The 21,471-nt window shown below is 40.1% G+C and overlaps 1 protein-coding gene across 1 annotated transcript in view; it reads right to left on the bottom strand.

Moving 5' to 3' along the window:
• The window catches only part of SCIN (scinderin), an 87,077-nt gene extending 68,166 nt beyond the window's left edge, over positions 1 to 18,911 (bottom strand). The window contains exons 1-3 of the mRNA XM_055420504.2: positions 18,629 to 18,911; positions 6,724 to 6,878; positions 448 to 609 (exon numbers count right to left, since the gene is read on the bottom strand). Of these exons, the coding sequence (XP_055276479.2) occupies positions 448 to 609; positions 6,724 to 6,878; positions 18,629 to 18,827 (516 nt within the window). The 5' untranslated portion in view covers positions 18,828 to 18,911. The remainder of the gene's footprint in view (positions 1 to 447; positions 610 to 6,723; positions 6,879 to 18,628) is intronic.
• Positions 18,912 to 21,471: the final 2,560 nt, after the last annotated feature.

The following is a 21,471-nucleotide window of genomic DNA, read 5'->3' as shown; positions in this document are numbered from 1 at the left end:
AGTGAAGTTGCTCAGTCGTGTCCGACCCTTAGCGACACTCATCCTACATCCATGTTAAATTCTAGAATCTTTGCTTCCTGGGGGAATCAATTTCCCCCTCAAGCAATGTTTTCCCACACACATTTAAGGACAAAAATAATTAGAGGAAGCTCTGTTCAAGAAGAAGGGGAAATATATTAAGAATTATTCAATTTCTGTTCTATTGTAGGAAGAACTAAATCATTACTCCATTCTGATTAAGTTTCTCAAAAGAAATAAAAACTTCTGAAGTATTATGTGTCATTTAAATACTTGACAATTAGTCGTATGATATGACTGCATCTCACATAGCCATGACCACTTTCTAGTGTGTAGAACAAGTGAATATCTTCCACAACACACACATCTGATTTGATCTGAAGACAATTTACCTTCCTCTAGACATCTCCAGGTAAGCATACAACTTACAGTGCCAAGGTCAATGATGAAGCAGTCACCCTTGTTGAAACTGTCCCAGCTTAGGGGAACTTCCGTGGCCCTGACAACTCTCCGACCTTTCACGTGCAGGAGCCTTTGAGCAGTCAAGTCATTTGTAAGCACGTGATTGAGTCCAGACGCCACACCTCCAGCCTGATCAGCAAGAGAAAGAAAACAAAAACAAAATAGATGAGGCTTTGACATGGCAGCTTAGAAAACCACAGGTGTTTGTGCCAAACTGCTTGCTAGGCCAAGAGAAAACAGCCAAGTGCATGTGAAAAATTAAATATGCAGAAGAGAATTTCCAACAGGCAAATCAATAGGTAATTGTTTTGTTTTAGGCTCTTTGTCCTTCCTGTTTTAACCATTCCAGTTAATACTGCAAATATTTACTGTAAACCCTCAGTATATAAAACCTGCTACATAAACAGAAAAGAGCTGTTATTCTTTTCCTTTGGGGAACTAATGATTTTCAAAGCACTGAATGAGAAGGCAGATAAGGATTTCAGAGGAAAAGGTGACAGGAGTTTAGAGAGTCAGAGGTCACAAGCATACAGGAAGAGGGCCCGGGAACCAGGCAGCGTGACGTTCCCACGGTCACAGCCTCAAGACAGAGGAGGGACCTGAGTGCTTCCCAGGTATGGGCTGCTTCTAATCTTAGTCCTTGATTTTACATTAAATAATCACTTGTCTTATTTATCTGTTTATTTAGGTAAAAAGAGTTTACCAAACATGCCAGGCTTAAGTATTTACAGTCTAAATTGGTTGCATATCCCCACTAAAACAAAAAGAAAATCAAAGTCCAACCACGTCGAACCAGGAAATGGGGACGAAAAAAGATGAACTATATCAAGCACGTCTTCTTGCATCATTTGAAATTAGCTTTCAGCTTTTTCAAGTTTTTCATTCTCTTCCTGAATTAAAATGTTAGGGACAATATTTATTTACTTCCATAATTAACTACGAGGTAATGTGCAAAATAAAGGTGCACTGGAAATAAATCTGTTATTTATTGATCAAAACCCTCCCATGATAATATGGAAAGAAAATTAGCAGTAGAAGTCTATATGGGACTTCCCTGGAGTCCGGTGGTTAAGACTCTGCCTTCCAATCCAGGGGTGCGAGTTCAGTCCCAGGTTGGAGAGCTAAGATCCCACATCCTCGGGGCCAAACAACCAAAAACATAAAACGGAAACAATATTGTAACAAATTCAATAAAGCCTTTAAAAATAATTTGTTCACATCAAAACAAAATCTTTAAAAAATTAAGTTTATTAAATAATCCAAATTTCAAGTTTATTACATCAATATATACAATAAATCCAAAGAAAGAGGTCAAGCTTCAGATATAATTAATAGCATATTCTTTAAATTTCCAATGACTTTTAGACTTCGTTTTTCCAGAAAGCCCTCATGAATATAAGGGTTTTATTCAGTTCAGTTCAGTCGCTCATTCGTGTCCGACTCTCCGCGACCCCATGAATCACAGCACGCCAGGCCTCCCTGTCCATCACCAAATCCCGGAGTTCACTCAAACTCATGTCCACAGAATCGGTGATGCCATCCAGCCATCTCATTCTCCGTCGTCCCCTTCTCCTCCCGCCCCCAACCTTTCCCAGCATCAGAGTCTTTTCCAGTGAGTCAACTCGTCGCATGAGGTGGCCAAAGTATTGCAGTTTCAGCTTTAGCATCAGTCCCTCCAATGAACATCCAGGATTGATCTCCTCTAGAATGGACTGGTTGGATCTCCTTGCAGTCCAAGGGACTCTCAAGAGTCTTCTCCAACACCACAGTTCAAAAGCATCAATTCTTCGGCGGTCAGCCTTCTTCACAGTCCAACTCTCACATCCATACATGACCACGGGAAAAACCATTGCCTTGACTAGACGGACCTTGGTTGGCAAAGTAATGTCTCTGCTTTTTAATATACTATCAAGGTTGGTCATAACTTTCCTTCCAAGGAGCAAGCGTCTTTTAATTTCATGGCTGCAATCAGCATCTGCAGTGATTTTGGAGCCCAAAAATACAAAGTCTGACACTGTTTCCACTGTTTTTCCATCTATTTCCCATGAAGTGATGGGACCAGATGCCATGATCTTTGTTTTCTGAATGTTGAGCTTCAAGCCAACCTTTTCACTCTCCTCTTTCACTTTCATCAAGAGGCTTTTGAGTTCCTCTTCACTTTCTGCCATAAGGGTAGTGTCATCTGCATATCTGAGATTATTGATATTTCTCCCAGCAATCTTGATTCCAGCTTGTGCTTCTTCCAGCCCAGCGTTCCTCATGATGTACTCTGCATATAAGTTAAATAAGCAAGGTGACAATATACAACCTTGACGTACACCTTTTCCTATTTGGAACCAGTCTGTTGTTCCATGTCCAGTTCTAACAGTTGCTTCCTGACCTGCATACAAGTTTCTCAAGAGGCAGGTCATTAGCACGGGCTTAAATGTTGACTTCAGGATAACTATAACCAAAAGCTTTTACAAATACATAATAATTTCCCAGTTCATAATTTTAAAAGGATTGCCATATTTCTTGACAGCACAAAGTATTATACAATAAAAATAAAGTTTTTTATCTACATATTACTATGCTTGACCACTTAAATTTTTTAAAATAAGAATTATACTGTGATCTGATAACAAAAAATAGTGTAAGAACACTGTGTTCTGAAAAAAAGTCATAAAATTTAGAGTTGACTTAGGCTGAAAATAAATATATCATATTAGGATAATTTCATACGGTGAACTATCAGAGTGATATATATATACAGTCTGTGAACATTTAATAGTATTTTTTAAATTAATTTTGTCTCTAATATTTGATGCCAAAAATGAACAAAAAACTTAAGTTTCATATATATCCATATCGGAAAGTAATTCTGTGAACATTGCTTGAATGAACCCTAGAAACTCCCAGTCTCCTTCGACCTACTTTATAGAATGAAAGCAAGGCGGATGGCCTTCTAAACCGAGGGCACCATAAATACAGTTTCACTGGCTGACAGATGTCTAATTGTTGCTACTTAGAACCACAGTTGCGGCTGGGTCGTGTTCAAGCTGGGAAAGGGGCTTGCTGCTGCTGCTGCTAAGTCACTTCAGTCGTGTCCGACTCTGTGCGACCCCACAGACGGAAGCCCACCAGGCTCCCCCGTCCCTGGGGTTCTTCAGGCAAGAACACTGGAGTGGGTTGCCATTTCCTTCTCCAATGTGTGAAAGTGAAAAGTGAAAGTGAAGTCGCTCAGTCGTGTCCGACCCATAGCGACCCCATGGACTGCAGCCTACCAGGCTCCTCCATCCATGGGATTTTCTAGGCAAGAGTACTGGAGTGGCTTGCCATTGCCTTCTCCGGGGAAAGGGGCTTAGCCAGAGATAAAATATAAGGAAGCAGTAGTAAGTAATTAATCCTCTATAACTCCTCCCCAACTCCCTATAAAATCTCACAGAGGAAAAAACCACAAGTCAATTAAATGACATAGGACATGGGAAGATGGTCTCAACGTTTCCTAGCTACATCTTTATACTGCATATGGCAACTAAATGTGACCATTGCTGACTTGGTAATGATAGACTGTGCCAAGTTTTACTCATTTCAAATGGACACAATATCCTTTTCAAAGAGTATTCTTAAATAAAAAATGTATCCAGATGTTTGAACCATTTACTTATATTGAAAGCATCATTAATATCATGGTTACTAGCTTAGGCACTGGAGTCGGTCACCCAAGTTAGTCATACAGCACCTATGAGACCCTCACAAATTAGGCTCTCTAAGCTTCCATTTACTTATTTTAATAGGATGATAATGATAGAAACTGTACTACAGGGCTGCTTTTTTCAATTAAATTAGATGACATGTGAATTGCTTAGTATATCCCTAAAAGGATGAAATTAAGTATAACATAACAAACTTTGCTGTTCTGGGTGGTAAAATGATCTCTGTTTCCATATCTCCTATCAAGTCTAGCTACAACTACACATGTTACAATCTGGCTAATGTCACTAACGATAAGATAGTAAACTAATTTTTTTGCTGATAAATTTGACCTCCATGTGCAAATATCCTCTTTCTAAAAAATGCTGATTTGTGGTGGTCTTCTAATGTTGACAATTAGAAGACAATTATTCAATAACTGTAAAATTACTTTTATCATGTCCACTTTTAAATATATTTCCAGAAACTTGATTTCAGAAGACCCACTAATACCAGAAGAATTAATAATAGCATGAGTCTCAAATGATTGCATATGCACTATAACATACACATTTTTATCATTTAATCTAATCCTTACGACACCTACACAAGACAGCTGTTGTTACCCTGTTGCACACTTGAGGAAACTGAGCACAGAAAACCTGTTTCCCTGAGGCAAACAAGCTACATGTGACAGAAATGGGTTCATAACCAGATGATGGTATAGTACATGCATTTAGTAATACAAGCTCCAGCTTACTCTAAATCTTGTATTCACTGATATACAGGACATTTTAGGATCATTTGACATAAAATAACTCATGTGAATTAAATAAATAAAAGGCAATAGTTTCATATTTAATAATCTCTAGATTAGAGTCAGAATTCTAGTTTAGTAGTTTACTTCTGGGAGAAGGCAATGGCAAGCCACTCCAGTACTATTGCCTAGAAAATCCCATGGATGGAGGAGCCTGGTTGGCTGTAGTCTGTGGGGTCGCTAAGGGTCGGACACGACTGAGCGACTTCACTTTCAATTTTCACTTTCACACATTGGAGAAGGAAATGGCAACCCACTCCAGTGTTCTTGCCTGGAGAATCCCAGGGATGGGGGAGCCTGGTGGGCTTCCGTCTATGGGGTCACACAGAGTTGGACACGACTGAAGTGACTTAGCAGCAGCAGCAGCAGTTTACTTCTGAGGTTTTAGGTCTCCACAGGGATAATATACTGGAGGGGTGGGGTGGTAGGGTCTCACAGAATACCTGTTGAAGCACGTTTGATTTTAAAAAGACTGTTTCTGGGGTGTTTGTAGGGAAGGTATTCCTCACACTTTAACTGAATATTCTCAGGGGCATGGGGAATAATGAAAGATGGACAATCTGCAAGGGTCACTGAGAGAATTCCAGAAAAAGCTATCCTTTGCTGAAAGTTGCCTTAAAGGTATAGAGATAGTTAATTATCTGATGTTTATTTCCAAAGTAAAATCATTTGATGATGAATTTCAGGCCAAAACACATAAACTCTGTGAGTGTGTGTGGGTATGTGTGTATGCCACTGTATGTGGAGGAGTTTGCGAGGCTGAACCATCAGCTCAGTTCAGTTCAGTTCAGTTGCTCAGTCGTGTCCGACTCTTTGTGACCCCATGAATCACAGCACACCAGGCCTCCCTGTCCATCACCAACTCCCGGAGTTCACTCAAATTCATGTCCATCGAGTCGGTGATGCCATCCAGCCATCTCATTCTCTGTCGTCCCTGTCTCCTCCCACCCCTAATCCCTCCCAGCATCAGACTCTTTTCCAGTGAGTCAGCTCGTCGCATATGTTCCATTCAGTGGTTTCATTTGTAACATTTCTAAGACTAAGCTATTTGGGAAATGTATGTATAGTTCTATGTATTAACTGAAGTTATAATTGCTATAAATACTGGATTCATATGTTCCAGATCAACTGAATTTCCTGAGTCATGGGTTATTTGTAGCAAATTCAGCGATTCTTTAGAATAGCAAAAAATAAACACTATTAATGCCCATGCTGCCTATATTTACTTAACTTCATTAAAAATTACCCTGCCAAATGAGATTAAGTCAGAATATGTCACACATTATACATATATTCCACAAACATTTATCAAGCACCTATTATGTGTCTAGAGAGTCCTGGGGCTATATCAGTGAACAAAATAGATTAAAATGAAAACAAAATACCCTGCCCCTTTCTGAATTACTTCACTCGGTTTACGTAGCATTGACATATACTGCCATGTGTAAAACAGCCAGTCAATGGGAAGCTGCTGTATAGGCACAGGGAGCTCAGCCCGGTGCTCTGTGATAATCTAGAGGGGTGGGATGAGGTGGTGGGGGCGTGGAAGGGAGGTCAGGAGGGAGAGGACATGTGTGTACTGACGGCTGATTCACATTGCTATATGGCAGAAGCCAACACAATATTGTAAAGCAATTATCCTCCAATTAAAAAAAAAACTCTGCCCTCAATGAACTTTTATTCTATCAAGACATGAGGTGTGGATGCATAGGAAGAGAAAGGGGGTCATAAATCAATTTGAGGGAGATGCTTACCTTGTATTTCAGACCTCCTCTAAAGTAGCCAACAAAATCCGTAGACTCATAGCCTTGAAGTTCTCTGTTCTGCACAGGTTTGCCACCCAAATAGTCATCCATCTGAACAGTAAAGATGGCAGCTGCTGTGCTTTCATCCTGAGTACATTCCTTTCCTGAAAGAGCAAATGACAGTATCTCATTTGTCACCTGAGAAACAGGATTAAGGCAGAATGTCTGATAAGAAAAAACTCAGAAACTGTCTTTGAATTATATACCAGTATCATAAATGTATGTATAAATTGTTCATCTTCAACAGAACTATCTTTCAGTGGAAATGATGCAATATAAAATACTATTTTGCTAATAACTAAAATAATTGCTCTGTACCTGCTTTCCAGTTCTTTTTTTTTTAAACTTTAAAAGAATCACCACTGTCCAAATATGTTCAGGATGATATAACAATATATTTCAGTAGGACTGAGATTCACTTGGTACAGTCGATAAGATCAGGCTGTCAAAACATTTTTCAATTGTCTTAGCCTTTCTCAGCATTAATCTCCAGGTTTCCAACATGTCAATATATTAATATTTGTAAGGAATACAAATATCATAGACCAGAACTTAACAACACTTTGAGAATGAAAAATTAATGTAACTTGACCTTATCCCTATTTTTTTTAAGTATAAAGGTTTTTTTTTTTATATAAGTATGTGTAACATAGGCATAATTAAGTCAATACATTTTTAAGGAATTTCACATGTCCTGATTCTTTCCACTACCAAGCACCTTAGTTCCTCCAAAGTCATAATCTTCAAGATAAGATAGCCCTTTCAAAAAGCTCAACCCACAGCTGTTAGTCAGTCCATAATTCTTTTAGTTGGGTTTCTCTGAACTCCAAAGGAATATGGTCACACTTCAAAATTCTCCACATGTAATCTTTGGAATCCAATTTTCTCAAGCAATTTACTTTAGTACCATGTTTAAGCACCAGATATCAAATTGTCAACATCTGCTGGATCATGGAGAAAGCAAGAGAGTTCCATAAAATCATCTATTTCTGCTTCATTGACTATGCCAAAGCCTTTGACTGTGTGGATCACAATAAACTGTGGAAAACTCTGAAAGAGATGGGAATACCAGACCACCTGACCTGCCTCTTGAGAAACCTGTATGCAGGTCAGGAAGCAACAGTCAGAACTGGACATGGAACAACAGACTGGTTCCAAATAGGAAAAGGAGTACGTCAAGGTTGTATATTGTAACCCTGCTTATTTAACTTATATGCGGAGTACATCATGAGGAATGCTGGGCTGGAAGAAGCACAAGCTGGAATCAAGATTGCTGGGAGAAATATCGATAACCTCAGATATGTAGATGATAGCACCCTTATGGCAGAAAGTGAAGAGGAACTCAAAAGCCTCTTGATGAAAGTGAAAGAGGAGAGTGAAAAGGTTGGCTTGAAGCTCAACATTCAGAAAACAAAGATCATGGCATCTGGTCCCATCATTTCGTGGGAAATAGATGGGGAAACAGTGCAAACAGTGTCCGACTTTATTTTTTTGGGCTCCAAAATCACTGCGGATGCTGATTGCAGCCATGAAATTAAAAGACACTTGGAAGGAAAGTTATGACCAACCTAGATAGTATATTAAAAAGCAGAGACATTGCCAACAAAGGTCCATCTAGTCAAGGCTATGGTTTTTCCAGTGATCACGTATGGATGTGAGAGTTGGACTGTGAAGAAAGCTGATCGCCGAAGAATTGATGCTTTTGAACTGTGGTGCTGGAGAAGACTCTTGAGAGTCCCTTGGACTGCAAGGAGATCCAACCAGTCCATTCTAAAGGAGATCAATCCTGGGTGTTCATTGGAAGGACTGATGCTAAAGCTGAAACTCCAATACCTTGGCCACCTCATGCAAAGAGTTGACTCACTGGAAAAGACTGATGCTGGGAAGGATTGGGGGCAGGGGGAGAAGGGGATGACAGAGAATGAGATGGCTGGATGGCATCACCGACTCGATGGACATGAGTTTGAGTGAACTCCGGGAGTTGGTGATGGACAGAGAGGCCTGGCGTGCTGTGATTCATGGGGTCACAAAGAATCGGACACGACTGAGCGACTGAACTGAACTGAACTAAAATCAAGAGATAGATCTGTCTGGTTCTGAATTTGACAACTTTAAAAATGGGGCTTCCCTTGTGGCTCAGTGGTAAAGAATTCATCTGCCAATGCAGGAGATGTGGGTTCGATCCCTGGGTCAGGAACATCCTCTGGAGAAGGAAATAGCAACCCACTACAGTATTCTTGCCTGGAAAATCCCATGGACAGAAGGTCTGATGGGCTAGAGTCCAGGGAGTGACAAAAGAGTCAAATACAACTTAGCAACTGAACAACAACAAAAATGTATTAAGTTCAAATCATATTCACTCCTAAGTGATAAAATCCTAGAACAGTACAGATTATTGGGATATACCAATACTTCTCTTTTTAAGTCCAGACACTGTGTTCTCAAGATAAACATAAAGATCGCTTCTAGGACTACAGAGCTGATAATTTCCCTCCTATCTTAAGCTTTCCCCTATGTTGACATCCCAATGTCCCCACTTCATTATCTTACTGGCATCAGATTATACTCTCTGAAGGAAAAGGGAGAATAAAAGAAGCAGCACGCTCACATCTTTTGAATGTTAACATATGCAGTATTATCCTGGGAATTTAACATATAACACACATTTAATTTTCATAATTCTAATACAGATCTGATCCAGGCAACCTCACTGAGGTTAAAACACCAATTCTTAAGTGTCCTCAATATACACAAAGATCAGAACCAGGACAGACCTGAGAGGACCTCAAAATTTATAAGACATTTTAAAACTTTTACTATACCTAACCTGTGTGCAAACCGTTAATGATTCTAGAAATAATAGTAGCTAATATACATTTATAGCACCCTTGCTATGGGCCAGACACTGTGCTAGGGTTTTACATTAATGATCTGCTTTAATTTTCAAAGGACCCAAGGTAGCAGAAATCATTTTCTACCATGTTACAGCAGAGGATATGGAGGCTTAGAGAGAAAAAGTAACTTTCTTGAGGTCATAAAGTTGACCTTTGGCAGACACAACCCAGGTTTCTAAGACAGGTTTCTGTGACTCTGAGGCACAGATGTTAGAAACTACAATGCTAGTAGGCATTTTTTAAACTCAGACTCTCACTAGCAGTAAAATTTTGAGGAGACCGGGGAATGTAATTTTCCTCCCTGGATAACTGACACATAAATGTTTAGAAGCTGTAACAATACTAGAGTTCACCTGGAACCCCAACTAGGAGTATTCACTAAGGTTGAAGAAAGGAAGTCAGTCAGGTATATTAAAGAAAGAATTGGATTTATTTATAACTCCTCTCTTACTCTCAAAGAAGACTGGTGTACTATCTTCTCAGGAAAAAAAAAATCAGTAGCTAGATATCAATTTTATGAACTTGTTGCGGTCAAAGGAAATGACTTAACACACATAAAAAACACATGCAATTTTGCAGCCTGAAAAGGCTCGAGTGTCATTCTTCTGTCCACTTCCCCATTCATAAATTAGATTACCAATGAAGGCAAAGATGTTAAAGGAGGGAAACTTAAATCAACCTTAATAGGAAAGGTGTTAAGGATGACGCCTCTGATACACATATTCTTACTTGAGAACAAGTTGAAATCCGAATTTCTTGAGGTAGATACAAATGGATAGGTATGTGATTAATGAATGAACTGGAAGTAAGTTAATTAAATTATCCTATAATTTGTTGATGCTTATGTACTGTGCTAGACCAGGGAAAGTCAGCATGAGTAAACCTGAGTCTTCTAAAAAAGGCTGAAAGGTCTTAATGAAACCAATACTAGCCTTTGAATATAAAAACTAGAATCAAATTAGGTTACAGCATGATGAAATTCTCATAAGTGTTCTAAAACTATTGAGTGTTCTGAATGAATTCTTTTGACTTCATTTATTTTTCCCATGCTGATTTTCCCAATGCCGTTCATGTTATGTTGTTTTATGTTATGCTATTTACATTATATTATGTTATATTTTATTTGTATATATGTTGTATATTTGTTTAGTCTCTAAGTCGTGTATGACTCTTTTTTAATACCCATGGACTGTAGCCCGCCAAGCTCCTCTGTCCATGGGATTTTCCAGGCAAGAATACTAGAATGAGTTGCCAACTCCTTCTCCAGGGAATCTTCCTGACCTAGGGATCTAATTTGCATCTCTTGCACTGCAGGCAGATTCTTTACCACCGAGCACCCTGGGAAGCCATATGCTGTAAACTTCCTGAAATTGTTTTGAGGATGTGATGATTTTACATATAAAACATAATAAAAAGAGAGGTTTAATGACTAGGTTAATGGAATATTCATTCATGATAAAAGCTCTTGGCAAGTCTGGAATACAGGGGAAAATTCTCAACTTAATAAACAGCATCTTCAAAAAACATAAAACTAACATAATTTTTAATGATCAAGGACTGAATCCTTTTCCCCAAAGATGGGGAACAAGGCAAGTACTCTTACTGAACATAACACGGGAAGTTCTAACTATTGCAGAAAGATAGGATAAAGAAATAAAAAAGTACAGATTGTAAAGGAATAAAACAATGTGTCTATTTAGAAATGACAGGATGTCTGCATTGAAAATCCTAAGAATAAAACAAACCCTTAAGAATAAATACATTCAGCAAGATAGCATGATAAATATTCATCAATAACAAAAAGCAGTCTCATTTTTAAACAATGAACATGCAGAAATTGAAATTGAAAGCACAATACCATTTTCAGTCACTTCAAAGAAAGTGAAATACTCAGGAATATGTTTAACAAAACAAGTACATGATCTACAAGCTAACAACTACAAAATGATGATAAAAATCAAAGACCTTAGTAAAGACAGTGTTCATGAATTGTAAGTCTTGTAATATAATAAATATGTCAATTTTCCCCAAATTGATCTATAGACTTAACACTATTCCTGTCAAAATCATATCAAAGTTTATTACAGATTACATGAGTTTGTTATAAAATTAATGTGAAAAGGCACAGTCCCTAGAATAGCTAAAACAATCCTGACAAAGAAAAATAAGGTAAGAAAACTAACTCTATCTGATATTAAGTTTTCCAATACAAGCACAATAATTAATTAAGATAGTGTGGTATTGGTTGAAGAATAGACAGATGGATCAATAGACCAAGTTTCCTCCAATGGAACATTCTGTAAAACTTTAGCATGTATAGTTTAGTATACTAAATTAGTATATCATATGTATACAAATTCAGTATGCTGCTGCTGCTGCTGCTAAGTTGCTTCAGTCGTGTCCGACTCTGTGAGACCCATAGACGGCAGCCCACTAGGCTCTGCCGTCCTGGGATTCTTCAGGCAAGAACACTGGAGTGGGTTGCCATTTCCTTCTCCAATGCTTGAAAGTGAAAAGTGAAAGTGAAATCACTCAGTCGTGTCTGACTCTTAGCAACCCCATGGACTGCAGCCTACCAGGCTCCTCCGTCCATGGGATTTTCCAGGCAAGAGTACTGGAGTGGGTGCCATTGCCTTCTCCACTAATTCAGTATACATATATTAAAGTATATATATGTATATACTTTATACATATATAAAGTATGTATATATGTATACATATATATATATATATATATACACACATACATAGACTGCTGCAACCAGGATATTGACACTGATACAATCCACTTACACTTTTCATATTTCCCCAATTTTACTTGTAGTCATCTGTATTTGTACATTAGTTAAATATAATTTTATCACATGTGTAAATTTACATACCCATCATCATAGTCAAGACACTGTATAGTTCCATCACCAAAAAAATCCCTTATGGCGCCTTTTTAAAACTCCACCCACCTCCCACCTGAATCACTCTGTCCTCACTTCATCCTTAACCTCTGGTAACAATGAATCTAGATTTTAAAAATGTTGTATGAGTAGCATCATATAGCATGAGACCTTCTGGCGTTGTTTTTCTTCTTCCCATTAGGCACAATTCCCTAAGGGATTCATCTGACTTATGTTTATTCGGAGTTTGGGGCTCTCATACAGAGTGATGTCAGAAAAAGAAAAACAAATATCATATATTTGCGCATATATGTGGAAGGTAGAAAAATTGTATAGATGATCTTATTTGCAAAACAGAAATAGAGACAAAGCCATAGAGAACAAACATATGGACACCACGTCAGGAAGGAGAGTGGGATGAATTGGGAGATTGGGATTGACACATATACACTACTGACACTATGTATATAATAGATTACTAATGCGAACGTACTGGAAGCTCAGGGAACTCTACTCAGTGCTGGGTGGTGACTTAAATGGGAAGGAAATCCAAAATAGAAGAGTATCTGTATATAATATGAATGTATAGTTGATTCACTTTGCTGTACAGTAGAAACTAACATAACATTGTAAAGCAACTACACTCCAATAAAAATTAATTTAAAATAGTTTGTTCCTTTTTGTTGTTGAGTAGTAGTCCTTGGTATAGACGTGCCACTTGTTTAATCAGTAACCTGTTGAAAGATCCACAAATTTCTGAACACTGTCCATAATATAGACCTGGTTGGGTTGATATAAGGGTTGTTTGGTTTAGGCGACCTGGAATTGCATCTGTTTTTAACCCTAAGGAAGGTACAGCTCATGAGTGTAGTACGTCTTCAGAGGAGATTAATATTCGAATTGTTATTTCTATTGGTAATACTACTCGATTGTCTACTTGTAGCAGTCGTAGTTCTCCTGGTTTTAATTCTGATGTTGGGATTATATAGGAGTCAAAGTTTAGGTCTTCATAGTCTGTGTACTCGTAACTTCAATATCATTGGTGTCCTATAGTTTTTACTGTGAGGGATGGGTTGTTAATCTCATCTATTATATATAGGATTCGTAGAGATGGGAGGGCAATTAGAATTAAAATAATAGCTGGCAAGATTGTTCAAATTGTCTCAATTTCTTGTGCATCTATTGGCTAGTGTGGGTTAGTTTTGTTGTTAGTATGAGTGAAATAATATAGAGCACTAGTGAGCTAATTAAAAAGACAATTATTAGTGTATGGTCGTGAAAATGTAGAAGTTCTTCTATAATAGGTGATGTTGCATCTTGAAAGCCTAATTGTATGGGGTATGCCATATGAGATGTACAGGGTTTTCACTTGTAACTTAACTTCGACAAAGTTATGTAATGTTTTACTAACATCTCATTGATTGAGAAAGACATAATGGTTATGATGTTGCTTGAAACCAGTAATAGGGGGTTCGATTCCTTCCTTTCTTATTTTGAGTTGATATACGTAGGTTCTTCAAATGTGTGGTATGGTGGAGGGCATCCATTTAGTCATTCTAAATTTGTTGTGGTTAAATCTACAGTTAGAACTTCTCGCTTGGATGTGAATGCTTCTCAGATAATGAAAATTATTAGCATAACTGCTGTTAGGGAAATAAATGAGCCTATAGATGAGATGGTGTTTCATACTGTATATGCGTCTGGGTAATCAGAGTAGCGTTGTGGTATTCCGGATAGTCCAAGAAAGTGTTGTGGGAAGAAGGTTATATTTACACCTACAAATATAATTATGAAGTGGATTTTAGCTCATGTATTATTAAGGGTGTAGCCTGAAAATAGTGGCAATCAATGTACAAATCCCCCTATAATAGCAAATACAGCTCCTATTGATAGTACGTAGTGGAAGTGTACGACTACATAGTAGGTATCATGAAGAACAATATCAAGGGAGGAGTTAGCTAGGACAATTCCGGTTAAACCTCCTACTGTAAAAAGGAAAATGAAGCCTAGGGCTCATATTCTAGCAAGAGATCATTTGATATTACCTCCGTGGAGTGTTGCTAATCAGCTAAAGACTTTTACTCCAGTTGGAATAGCAATAATTATAGTGGCTGATGTAAAGTAGGCTCGCGTATCAACGTCTATTCCAACTGTAAATATATGGTGGGCTCATACGATAAACCCTAGAAATCCAATTGACATTATAGCCCAGACTATACCTATGTATCCAAACGGTTCTTTTTTTCCTGAATAATAAGTTACGATGTGAGAAATTATTCCAAAGCCGGGTAGAATAAGAATATATACTTCGGGGTGTCCAAAGAATCAGAACAAGTGTTGGTACAGGATAGGGTCCCCTCCTCCTGCTGGATCAAAGAAAGGTGTGTTTAGGTTTCGGTCTGTAAGTAGCATTGTAATACCCGCTGCTAGCACAGGGAGTGATAGGAGTAGTAATACGGCAGTAATTAATACGGATCATACGAATAAGGGGGTTTGATATTGTGAAATTGCCGGGGGTCTTATATTAATAATTGTTGTAATAAAATTAATAGCTCCTAGAATTGAGGAAACACATGCTAGGTGTAAAGAAAAAATAGTTAGGTCTACAGAGACTCCTGCGTGGGCTAGGTTGCCAGCTATGTGGGCTGACTGAACTTTTTGTCTATTCAAATAAAGTTGCTATGACATTAATGTACTGGTTTTTGCATGAATATGAAATTTCTCTGGATTAAATGCCCATGAATGCAACTACTGGATCACATGGTAGTTGCATGGTCAGTTTCCTAAGAAAGTGCCAAAGTCTTTTCCATGACGGTTGTACATTTTATATTCCAGCCCCACCACAAGCAATGTATAAAGCTCCAGTTTTCTCGGCATCTTCCCCAGCCGGGGTATAAGTTCTTTGTATTGTATGTTGTATACTGTCACCCAGTTTTTTGGATTCACAGTGCCTTGAAATAGAACCCAGCACAGACTAGTTGGTAGATGCATTTAAACTGCTAGGTGCAAAACTGAAATGTTTTTTTCAGGAAGAACCAATGCAACAACTTCTAAATTACATGCAACAAATGCTTACTTTGTAAAGGAAATAAAAAAAATAATCAAATAAAAAGATCTGAGATATGCAAGGGTATTATGGAAAGACACTGAGGGAGAGCCCAGGGAAGATAACTTCCTCTGTTCTCCTGTTTTGGGTCCCACTTCTTCCTGTTTCCCTTTTCTTCCTCTCAGCGGGCCTGTTTCTTCATTTCTATGCTATGTCCCTTCTCATCCCAGGCTGATTTTAACTCTATTCTCTTTCATCTTCCTCTCAACTGACTTCCTTTAGTCAGACTTTCTCTTCCCTTGAACCTTCAGCTCTCCCTCTTGGAACTTCCTCTCAATCTGTTTTTCTGAATAAATCTCATGAATTCACCCAAATTTAGGTCTAATGGTGTGCTTGTGCTCAGTCATATCTGACTCTTTGCTACTCCATGGACAGCAGCCTGTCAGGCTCCTCTGTCCAGGGGATTTCCCAGGCAAGAATATTGGAATGTCATTTCCTCTTCCAGGGGATCTTCCCAACCCAGAGATTGAACCCCCACTCCTGTGCATTGACAAGGGTTCTTTAACCACTGTGCCACTTGGGAAGCCCAAATTTAGGTCTAATTATATCCAGGTCCTGCTGGCTACTGTGCTCTAAACTTTCCACATTTCCCATGAGTTTCTATCACACAATCCCTCCCAACTCCCCTCATTTTCCTTTTTTTTCCAAGGCTTTTCTGCTTCCCAGTGACCACAGACACTTTGTGTCTCTTTCCTGGTGCTCATCACATTTTACCTGTGTTCTATCACTTTTGTTTTATTGCATCATTGAGACTGTAAATTTTCAGGGAAGTTTCTTAAGTTATTCGTATGCAAAAATGCCTTACACAGTGCTGGACACATTGAAAGTTACTAAAATTAACCTATTAATTAACACACTATTAAGTTCAGTTTTTATAGATCTTTAAGATCATAAAATGTTTCTGCCCAAAGCATTTCTATTACATTTTTTGAAACTGATGAACTAAATCAGTTTAGTTTCTCTTCCCTTTCTGAAGTCTGATTCATTCATTCATTTAGCGTAAGAGTTAACTTGAATCTGTTATCCCTATGAAACACAGTGCCTAAAGAACTTATCTAGATAAGAAAGAAGCTACAGAATTAAAACAACTGAATAGGTTCTTCCTTACCCAGATAAGCTCTTCAAGCATTGTGTTTTGTAGGATTTACCTATGGAATTAAAACAATTGTGGGGCTTCCCCGACAGTCCAGTGGTTAGGATTTGGTGCTTTCACTGCCATGGCCCCAGGTTCAATCCCTGGCTGGGGAACTAAGGCCCCACAAACTATACTGCTGCTGTTGCTGCTAAGTCGCTTCAGTCATGTCCGTGTGTGAACCCATAAACAGCAGCCCACCAGGCTCCCCCGTCCCTGGGATTCTCCAGGCAAGAACAAGCTATACTGGGTGGCCAAAAAACAAAACAAAACAACAGTGGTTAAAGCTCACTTGTATTCCTCTGACAAAGTCAGATTTAATTATTGTCTGCAGCAAGATATGACTTTCTCATTTTAGTTCACCAAAATGACAAATGTGGCATTTCAGACACTTTTACTCGTTGCAGAGCTAAGTACTGAACAGAAAGACCAAGGTGAAGGCGTTACTATTCTATGTGGCATCATTCATTCATGAACATAAGTTATACATTAAGATTTCAGTGGGGTGATTCTTGGTATAAAATATAAACAGATCACTGTCTGTGATAAAAGGAATAGTGACATTACACTAGATAACCACACTGAGTTTGGATCTCAGCCTCAGCCTCCTCAAGCAGGCACAAAATTTTAGTATCAAATAAATGTTATAATGAAACAGTCCTGTCTCCCTGTATGGATTTCTCATTTGGAGTGTTTGCTTCAGGTGGTGGCTAATATTGAGCACATTACTTCTCAATGTTCTCTACCATCTTGCCTCTCAAAATCTTCAAATGCTAGGAAAGAAAAATGACTTTTAGGGACTTCAAAATGTGTATGTGTGTGCTTTCGTGTGTTTTCCCCATAATGCATAAAACTAAAAATAAACACAGTCTGGGGGAGGCAAGCTGATTCTCAACGAAGGCAATAAGGCTCAGATAATCGGTGTGTTGTTAGACGGGGTGTGCCCACTGGCACAGGATCTCACAGGGAGAGGTTAGACATTCAGGATGTTTACGAGTAAAAGTAGAAGGTGGAAAAAGTAGAACACACAAGGCCCAGTGTCCTAAGAGCCCGGCGCGGGTGAAGCCCAAAATAATTACTACCGATGAAGGAGCTGTTTTGTTCCAAACTGTTTCCTTGTTCAAACACATAAGTAATAAATATAAAAACAGTCATTACAAAGCGACTCATCTAAATACAAAATCTGCCATAGATAAGTTATTTACTTTGTATTGATAAAGCCGCCAGCATCCTAATCAAGAGGAATTTCTCTTCACCAAAGCTGCAAGCAGCGCGGTGCAGACTTGGAATGTGATTTTTAAAGCTGCCAAAAACTTACTTAATCGTTGCAATTACTAGAGAACGCTAAGCTGAGTCCAAGGCAATATATATATATTTTAAAGGACTTCCCGCGGCTGCGGCGAATGCCCACAAACTTGTTTGACTTCATCTCCTCGCTGACAGGGAAACCATGCCTGAACTTGTCGGAAGGTGAGCCTACCTTGGCCAGCCCCAGGGCGCAGCTAGCAGCCTCCCTGAGAGGAAGCGGGAGTTTGGAAACTGGAAGGTGCAGGGGGAAGAAGCTAGAGGAACCAGCCGCAAAACCTGGGAGCTGGACTCGATCGACAAAGGTCAAAGCGATGGAGGTAAGACTGCTCCCCCGACTCGCCGCGCCCTGCGTTCGCCGTCGCGTTTGCAGGCGCGGACTCTCCCGAGTGGAAGGTGCCCAACCCCAAAGCTGGCGGGGGCGCCCCAGGGGCGCAGCCGGCGCGGCGGGGCTCCGCGTGGGTCCGGCCAGCGGCGCCTGCCCCCGGCCCGCCACTCTCCGTCCCCAGGCGGCCTCGCCCCTTACCCAGCCAGAAGTGCAGGCGGTAGGTGAAGCCCCGGCTGGCCTGCGTCGTGTGGAGCACCAGGTAGGCATCCCCGACGTAGAAGTCGCCATGCGCGCTCTCGGGCACCGGCACCAGCTCCAGCTTCTCAACTCTCCAGACCTGCAGCCCCGCCCGCTGGCCCGCGCGGGCGAACTCCTCGTGGTGCAGCCCCTGGGCCATGACTCGGGCACGCGACGTTCCGGGGAGCGGAGGCGGGTTCTCGCTGACCTGGGAGTCGGGCTGAACCCAGACCGGTTGGAAGGACCGCGGTCGCAGCGATTTTATAGAGTTGGCTCTGAGCGGGGCGGGGCGGGGGCGGGGCCCCCAAACGGGAGGGGCCAAGTGCCCAGGCCCGAGTTATTAGCCAGGAGGCAATCCCTTCTCAGCCTAAGCGCAGCATCCTGTACCAACCTCCTGCGCCCTTTCCTGCAACCCGAGGGGAATCGGAATCTCAGAAATCGTAGAAATCCTGAGCGAACTTACTGAAACTCCAGGAAGTGCGTCCTCCCAGGAAGGACATTTTCCCTGGCAACAGATGGAGGAGATCAACAATTAAAACTGTTTAGTGCATCGTTTAGGTAAAAAAAAAAATATTGGCTGTCCGGGTAAAAATCATCAACCCCACCGTTTTATCTGCCAGTCTCTCCACCTCCGCTGGCCACAGTTTCTCTCTGTCTTGATCTTCCCGATTTGAAAGTGCCATGAGAAACAGCTTGTCAGTTTTCTTGGAAAGAGTGAAAACCAGGAAGGATAGTGGTCTTACCCTGGGGACCGAGCTCTATAAGTCTTCAGGGTTTCAGGGAGCTGTGATTAACCTCTTTGCCACCTGCTTCCTTTACCAAGAAAATTTTTGGAAAAAAAATAAAAGCAGCAATCCTCTTGGGATGTTCTCAGGCTGGGCTGTTTGTGACTGTGATATTATATACTTAGCTTACCGTGTGAGTTACCTCTTACAAATGCTTCAGGGTGCTGATCTTATTGTTTTCCCTGCAGAGTTTGCTTTTGTAGCATGGGCAAAAAACTGTAAAGTATGTATGGAAGCTTACTCCTTATTTTGCATTCATTTAACTGAAGCTGATGTGGCAATTGATTTTATTGTTATCAAGAAAGCAAATTGCTCAAGATGCTGAGGAAGAAAGCTAGTTTTTGTGAATGTACATTTTCTGTCACTGTTTTCCAAATTATAGGCTTCTCTGGAGGTCATTAATTACATACAATTTGATTTTTCCTTAATTTGTTTTGAAATAGGTATTATATGACCATGGTAAAAAATTCAAAAGTATAGGTGAGCAATAAAAATGTATCTCTATTTCAGCTTTCAACAGAAGCAGCTGAGTTACCAGTTTCTTGTGTATTTTCCAGATATATTTGATATTCTTTCATATACAAGAATATAGATAACATCAGTTCGGTTCAGTTCAACTCAGTCCCTCAGTCGTGTCCGACTCTCTGTGACCCCATGAATCACAGCACGCCAGGCCTCCCTGTCCATCACCAACTCCCGGAATTCACTCAAACTCATGTCCACAGAGTTGGTGATGCCATCCTGCCATCTTATTCTCTGCCGTCCCCTTCTCCTCCAGCCCCCAATCCCTCCCAGCATCAGAGTCTTTTCCAGTGAGTCAACTCTTTGCATGAGGTGGCCAAAGTATTCAAGCTTCAGTTTTAGCATCAGTCCTTTCAATGAACACCCAGTATTGATCTCCTCTAGCATGGACTGGTTGGATCTCCTTGCAGTCCAAGGGACTCTCAAGAGTCTTCTCCAGCACCACAGTTCAAAAGCATCAATTCTTCCGCCATCAGCTTTCTTCACAGTCCAACACTCACATCCATACATGACCACGGGAAAAACCATAGCCTTGACTAGATGGACCTTGGTTGGCAAAGTAATGTATCTGCTTTTTAATATGCTGTCTGGGTTGGTCATAACTTTCCTTCCAAGGAGTAAGCGTCTTTTAATTTCATGGCTGCAATCAGCATCTGCAGTGATTTTGGAGCCCAAAAAAATGAAGTCTGACACTGTTTCCACTGTTTCCCCATCTATTTCCCATGAAGTGATGGGACCAGATGCCATGATCTTTGTTTTCTGAATGTTGAGCTTCAAGCCAACCTTTTCACTCTCCTCTTTCACTTTCATCAAGAGGCTTTTGAGTTCCTCTTCACTTTCTGCCATAAGGGTGGTGTCATCTCCTTATCTGAGGTTATTGATATTTCTCCCGGCAATCTTGATTCCAGCTTGTGCTTCTTCCAGCCCAGCGTTACTCATGATGTACTCTGCATAGAAGTTAAATAAGCAGGGTGACAATATACAACCTTGACGTACTCCTTTTCCTATTTGGAACCAGTCTGTTGTTCCATGTCCAGTTCTGACTGTTGCTTCCTGACCTGCATACAGGTTTCTCAAGAGGCAGGTCAGGTGGTCTGGTATTCCCATCTCTTTCAGAGTTTTCCACAGTTTATTGTGATCCACACAGTCAAAGGCTTTGGCATAGTCAATGAAGCAGAAATAGATGTTTTTCTGGAACTCTCTGGCTTTCTCCATGATCCAGCAGATGTTGGCAATTTGATCTCTGGTTCTTCTGCCTTTTCTAAAACCTGCTTGAACATCTGGGAGTTCACGGTTCACATATTGCTGAAGCCTGGCTTGGAGAATTTTGAGCATGACTTTACTAGCATGTGAGATGAGTGCAATTGTGCGGTAGTCTGAGCATTCTTTGGCATTGCCTTTCTTTGGGATTGGAATGAAGACTGACCTTTTCCAGTCCTGTGGCCACTGCTGAGTTTTCCAAATTTGCTGGCATATTGAGTGCAGCACTTTCACAGC

Source organism: Moschus berezovskii, chromosome 3, assembly GCF_049115385.1.
Source record: "Moschus berezovskii isolate FMDL1 chromosome 3, NW_MosBer_1.0, whole genome shotgun sequence".
Classification (NCBI taxonomy): Eukaryota; Metazoa; Chordata; class Mammalia; order Artiodactyla; family Moschidae; genus Moschus; species Moschus berezovskii.
This window is presented reverse-complemented; position numbering and strand designations above follow the sequence as displayed.